Source organism: Clytia hemisphaerica, unplaced genomic scaffold (assembly GCF_902728285.1).
Source record: "Clytia hemisphaerica strain Z4C2 unplaced genomic scaffold, Clytia hemisphaerica genome assembly, whole genome shotgun sequence".
Taxonomy (NCBI): domain Eukaryota; kingdom Metazoa; phylum Cnidaria; class Hydrozoa; order Leptothecata; family Clytiidae; genus Clytia; species Clytia hemisphaerica.
The window spans coordinates 43,120-49,859 of NW_027103806.1; the positions used below are offsets into that span (position 1 = coordinate 43,120).

Here is a 6,740-nt window from a genome sequence, read left to right on the forward strand (position 1 = left end):
GATAATCCAGCATAATGATAATCAAAAACAAAGAGAAATGCAAATATTGTGAGTTTTTCTCATTACAGTTTACCAAATTCCTTAATTCATAACAGTTTATACCGAATTCCTTACCAAATTCATCTATGTAGTGCTAGTCAACTGAAAAAGAGCGCTCAATTTGGCTCTTCCCATTTCGCAGATCGTGTCTGTGGCTACCATATTTGTTTATCTTTTAGCCCGGTCGATATTTCATTATTCAGGCTAAGGTTAAATTAAACAAAGAAAAGGCGCCAAAACAATAAGCTTCTCCACCAAGAACTACCTGCGGTTGGCTTGGAAGAATGAAGATTTGACTTTTTCTGGGAAGGAAAAGCTGAAAGAAATTGAAGATGATGCACCTTACTTCTAACAAAGCTAAGTTGATTTTGATCATTATTTTTATACTACCTTTTCTACTTTATTTCTACAATTTTTTCTGGCTCCATGACTTCATTTTCATCCTCTGTCATTTTCAAATTTATGCTTTTTAACCCCCAGTTTAATTCAACAGTTCAAACTCTTCTGAAGAGAAGGTTCTAGAATATGATGCGCTGTGAGATTTGGAAGACCTAAATGAAATTATTGTTTCTATATATTGTTTAGACAAGCAAGCAATTGTTTTGCTTCAACTTTAACCATTGAAATCATTGTTTTTCATGGCCACGATTCAACAAACTAGGGAATTGTCTTATTGTTTCAAGCTTTTGTTGGGTTTGGGTTTAAAAGACCTCACATGGCACCTTAGATTTCTCTTTGCCAACTGGATTCTATCATCCTGGTGTTCTAATTCATCTCAATTCTATTCTATCAATTTTAAATCTTAAATTTTCTTACCAACCACTTTTCATCATAAACACAACAAGTAAGTAAATAAATATTCCCATCAGTCTTCTAACTGATAAAAAAGCTATTTTTATTAACCCTATCATTTTATTAGGTAGAAAATCAGTAAAGTTTTGTCCAAAAAAGTCTCGGCAGATCAAGGCAGATGGAATTGTACATACAGGCACAGCATATCATCAATATTTTCATTATTCATTATTCCAACAGCAACTTATCCACCATTTCTGTCAACCATGCTCTCTCAAAATCAAAGATTTTGCTTTGATCCTGTGTTTTTGCAAATGAACATAACGATTGAATGCTGCAGTGGCAGGGGTATACAAACTATTTCTGTGTTTGAATCTACTGTATCTTTTTTATTTGTTTTAGCCCATCAATATGGTTAAACCAGGTCGTAACGCTACACCCACACCACATGGTCTTCGAGTCCATTTGCCCACAGAAAAAAAAATCTCCAAGGTAAATAAAAATCATTATCATTTTGAACATACAATTATTATTGGAATATATAATCAAAATATTATAGAATTGCCAAGATAGATCTGTCTTGGATCATTTTCCAGATTACGCTAAAGCAGGCTGTTTAGACCTAGGAGAGGAGGTTGTAAAGAAGAATTCTAATTTGCTCCAACCTTGGAGCAGTCCAAGCTATGGTCATTCATTTAGTATGTACGCAACATCTTTCCTATTATTTGACCCCTCTTGTTTGCAGAAAACCAATAGAAATGACAACAATCAAACAGTAGACCTACCATTTTGCTGAACCCCCGTCTCCTCCCTTCACTGCAAACTACTATATAGATGGCCCCTACCGTCAATCAGGGTTACTTTCATAAGCGAGGGGTTACTTATACCAAGTCTAAACAGCTGATTTTTCTGGTCTGTTAATTTTTAAATGTAAATCAGTCATCTGTTATTTTCCTTCACTTTTTCAAAATTGACCCAGGAAAATCTGCGTTTAAAGTTGATAAAAGTTATCCCTCGCTTATGAAAATAGCCCTGATTGATGGTACTAAGGCTAGTTTTTTGGCTTTCATTGATTATTATCACACTCATTGTTTAAAGTTTGATCAAAATTTCTCTTTAGTGAACAAACACATAATCTTAGTGGTATTGCCCCTCTTGATGATAGCACCAACATGGTTTCACAAAGGTATAATATTTTTTACTATTTTTTACAAAATCATAAAAACTCATAAATCTAATAATGGTACTGCTTACCCTTCAAGAATATTGTAAAGTTGCATCATTTCTCATTATCTTAAATACTCTACCAAAAATGCATCAGTGTAACCAAACTTGGCAAACACTGTTCTGTACTGAGACATTTGATGTCAAAGTATGTTCGGTAGTATATTTTTGTTATTAAGATTTATATAATTTCCTCTTTGAATGATTAAATGGAAGATACTCTACTAACAATGCATCAGTGTAACCAAACTTGGCAAACACTGTTCTGTACTTAGACATTTGATGTCAGAGTAAGATCAGTAGTATATTCTCCATAAATGCGCTACCACTACATCAAAAGTTAAAATTTCAATTTTGCCTTTGGTCCATTTTTGAATTTATGAGTTTTTAATTCTTGTGGAAGGGTTTGGTCTGCCTAGGTGGTTACTTCCTTCTACAATGTTTTTTTAGCAAGTAATATCATGTGTAGTTTAGAGAATGGTTTTGTTAAAATCAAGGAGAAAAGCTTTACATGGTTGAGGATCATAATAACTAAAATAATTTATTAAAATTCAAATTATTGTTTTGCTTCTTGTTACAAAATTGTATAAATTCCAGAAATTGGAATCTTGACGAAAATGTTTATGTAGATATAAAAAAGCTCTTCTTTCAGCAATTTCGAAGAAAGCCTACTTTGCAAACCTTAGATCTGGAAACCTTTCCTTTCCATTCACAAGTTATCTAAAAAAATATTTTACAGATATAAGTAGAGCTGGCCAATGTCAAATTGGAGCTACAGGAAAGCCAAAAATGATAAAAATCCTGTGGGAACTGATATTCTTAACGCAGTCATCATATCCTTAGATTACCTTTAAGTGTTAGGAGTTATTAATTGGGATGAGTATCAAACTGTTAGTTATCTTGCTTTTAGAAAACCCTACCGCAGTGATGTAAAGAAAAAAGAAAGAAGACAATCTTTAATTCAAAAGAAAATGCAACCCTTCTGCAGACACTTTCTAAGGCTAAGACGAAGATCAAGAAATTAGAAACAAAGAAAAAGCCTATTCCGAAACGATTTGCTAATAAAGTCAATGAAATTTCCAAGACTAAGCGAGCTAAGTTGAAGAAGACCTGTCAGGACGAGCTTTTAACAGAATTGGATTCTATATTACCAGAATTTGATGAGTGCAACATCAAAAACCTTGGTTTTCAGGCCAAAAGTGGTGTCTTTGGGGAGATAACCACTCACGAAATCAAGTTCTCTGGGATCAGGTGTGCCAGGAAAACCATAACCGGTACAATGGCTGATTTAAGGGCGGAAGCTTTAGTTATGAATTCTTTGTCCGGACACTCGTGCTTCATATCTTTATGGGTTGACAAACTCTGGTGCTATCTTAATGGAATATATTTCGGGTTCAGCTGATCGGTTAACTCAGGCAATCACTTTAAGATCCATTTTCAAGGCAGAACGTTACCAGAAAAAATTTTGGTTCGAGATTTGCAGGAAGCTAGTTGAAGGCCTTCAGTTTTTACACAGTAAAAATATCCTTCACAACGATCTCCACGGCGACAATATCTTGATTAGGAGTTGCCACATTCCACATTCCTCTTGTTCATGCCCCACTTTATTATAACTTAGTCACAGGGTCAAAAGAACAGAAAACATTCAACACTGCTCATACACATCTTGCCCATGAACTAAGAAATATTCCGAATTCTCCACAAACAGAACTAACTGATATTTATTCACTCGGCTACAACTTTGGAAGCATTGGAAAGTATCAGAAAATCGAAGAAATTACCAGACTTGCAAAGAAAATGACAGACAAAGACACAAATGCTCGATATTGCCTCATAGACTGTAGTGTTAGCTTGTTAAAATATTAAAAAAGAATCGTTTATTGATTAGTTTATTACCGTAAGAAAGGGTAACTTGTATCACTCTTCAATAAGTACAAAAATTGACAGTCAAAACGTTACTCATTAATCTTGCTTTGTTTTAACATGCAGACCAATACTTGAGTAAACCCCGATTCCAGGGGGGTACAAGTTACAAGTTACCCCATCTTCACAATAGTTCATTGATAATTTATGGAAACATTCATAGTCGTCTTGCTAATTTACGGTGGGGGTTTTCCCAATACTTTTTTGGAACCTAATTTAGTACAGAGATTTTGAACTAATTATATAGAATTTGGGTTTGCTCTAATTAATACTCACTTACAATAGATTGTTTTTATTTTTGTTATCGATTCAATTAATTTTGTAGGAAGTTTTGTCAAATCACAAAGTCACTAAATATATTGTGATATGCTATTTTATGTTCTGTTGTGCTAGATTATCTTCATTCAAAGAACTCGTACTATTGTAGTAAAGAAATCTTTCAATTCTCGAGTGAACTATTTTCTTAATCTTCTTTTTTGACCATATAGCGTTTTCATGTTTGAATTTTTTAAATTTTTTAAAAGGGGCCAACCGACACACTACACTGTGTTTATGATATAGATTATGGAGAAAAATACTAAAAATATGTGTCAAGCTTTTATCTCGTTCATACCTTAGAAGTTGATTACCTCTTAATGTCTATGTCAATTAATGCCAAAAGAATTTCATAATAATTTCTGATTTCTTTTTCGGTCGAATGATGCCAAGACAGTTCTCCGTAAACTTGGCATATCCAAGACTCAGCTCATAGAACTTGCTTATTTATCTCTCTTCAATGTCTTACCTTTCATTTAGACAATTTGATATGTTGAAAGACAACTTCAAACGGGAATTTAAGAACGTCAAAGAAGAATTCTCTGAAGAAATCGAACTAATGAAGCTTCAGATGGCTGAACTTCGACAAGAGCTGGCCAATGTCAAATCGGACCTACAAGAAAGCCGTCGGAATAACAAAAGCCGGCAAAGGCAGATTGTTGTGCCAAACATTGTTAAAGTGAGTACTATTCAAACCACCCTACCCACCCTTCTTCATTGTGAAAAATGAAGAAATTCGAATATATTTTAAGGCCTGAATTTGATGAAGAATGAGCATACCTACCATACTGTAAACAATCAAGGGGGCTATATAAAGTCATGGAAAACCAACATTCTTCTGTTAGACTCCTAAGATGCTGTACTTGATATTTTGTGAGCTATCCTAACATGTGAATGGATTCGTGTTTAGATTTGTATTTTGATTATTTCTATTTTCCAGCAACATCTTCATCTCGCGTACCAGGATCTAGACATTGATAACCAATGGGTTGTTACGAGACCATTTTCTTGGCGAAAAAATGTCGAAGTGACACGAAATCTTGTTGCAGAAGTCAGGAATATGGAGCTGGAAGGTGTCCGGGACGATGTCATTCTTGGTAAGCTGAGAAGTTTCTTTTAAGTTAACTTGCATATCTATATGAATACTCCACGTGAGCTGTTTTTTCCTCCTTGAGCTTGCTACATTTTCATTAATTTAAGTTCACTTAAGCATATATGCTACCCTCCTTGGGCGGGGGGGCTGTGACTTTCAAATTTTTTCGTGAGGGGGGTCTTTTAGGTTTTGACCTTTTTCTTTATCAGATTTTCATACTCTTTGGAATGGAACAAAAATCTTTTGAATTTGACGACTTTAATTGTTTTTGCTATGGTAACCATTGATGTCATTTTCCTTGGCAACAGGGGTGTTAGAATTTCGTAACCCAATATTTTCTTAATCCTTGAGTGGTCAGGTAATCAGATCAAAAGTTAGTTTGCTTGTAGCAAACCTGTGCACACGTGAACCATTTTTGATTCATAAGATGCTTGGGTCAAAATATAACCTATTTCCTTTTAAATTTTATATTTTTAGCGGCAGCAAAGATCTATTTTGCCAGCCAAAAACGTAATGCTGCTGAAAACCCAATAGCTGGTGTCAAACGAAAATTGACAACACGACGACATAGAGTAAGTACCCTTTTCATAACGTTGTACCAGCCGTTTTGATTCCGACCGTGCTATCTCTTTCCCTTATTTAGTACCTTTATAACTTCACTCAAAATGTACAACACGTAATTCACCCCTGTCTCTTTCCTTTTTATTTACTTTGAATCATTTGGCTTCTTCGGCACATATTTCGCCACTGACTCGTTATTCACTTAGAATAAATTTCCTTCTTCAACGCATCTCTCACCCCTGTCTCTTCCTTTTTCAACCCACTTCTTTGGTTAATTTTGTATATTGTATCTATAATTATAATTCTATTTGTCTTCAGCTTTTCAGGCTGCGATCAAAAATCGTGAAGAAGGCAGGGTCGGTGGCCGACAAGGCCACTGGTCACTGGCATCCGCAGCGGTGATGAGTGACCAGGAAAGTGACGAAGAGGCTGGAGGACGGAAGAAGAGATTCGTCATGCGTCGTCCAGATTGGAGAGGGGCGGAGATGACACACCTTGCGGAAAGAGTCGACCAAGCATTGGGGGAGCCTCGAAATTATGGTCAGGTGTCCGAACGAACAATAGACTTTAACAAAATTCCAAACGGCGCGTTGAAGCCACAGTATAGAACGGCTTTGGAGGAGGAAGAAGCAGAACCAAATAATGCCAATGGGCACCATCAAGATCAAGACGTAGAAAATGATAATGACAATAACAATGACAATGACAATGACAGTAGCAGTAGTAGTGATAGTGATGATTCCGATGCCTAGTTCCACTTTGATTATTTTTTGGATTCTAAGCATTTGTATGT

At 35.4% G+C, this 6,740-nt stretch overlaps 1 protein-coding gene across 1 annotated transcript; it reads left to right on the plus strand.

The window, feature by feature from the left end:
• Nucleotides 1-475: 475 nt before the first annotated feature.
• On the plus strand, nt 476-5,413 carry LOC136806460 (uncharacterized). Its single transcript, XM_067063041.1, has 4 exons — nt 476-1,323; nt 1,952-2,017; nt 4,774-4,972; nt 5,234-5,413. The coding sequence occupies exons 1-4, from the start codon at nt 1,280-1,282 to the stop codon at nt 5,411-5,413; spliced, it is 489 nt and encodes a 162-aa protein (XP_066919142.1). The 5' UTR covers nt 476-1,279.
• Nucleotides 5,414-6,740: the final 1,327 nt, after the last annotated feature.

Excerpts from the sequence above, each read along its gene's own strand:
- LOC136806460 (XM_067063041.1), top strand. The coding sequence starts at position 1,280 with ATGGTCTTCGAGTCCATTTGCCCACAGAAAAAAAAATCTCCAAG. Across the intron at positions 1,324-1,951 it reads CAGAAAAAAAAATCTCCAAG|TGAACAAACACATAATCTTA; the intron begins GTAAATAAAAAT and ends ATTTCTCTTTAG. Across the intron at positions 2,018-4,773 it reads ACCAACATGGTTTCACAAAG|ACAATTTGATATGTTGAAAG; the intron begins GTATAATATTTT and ends CCTTTCATTTAG.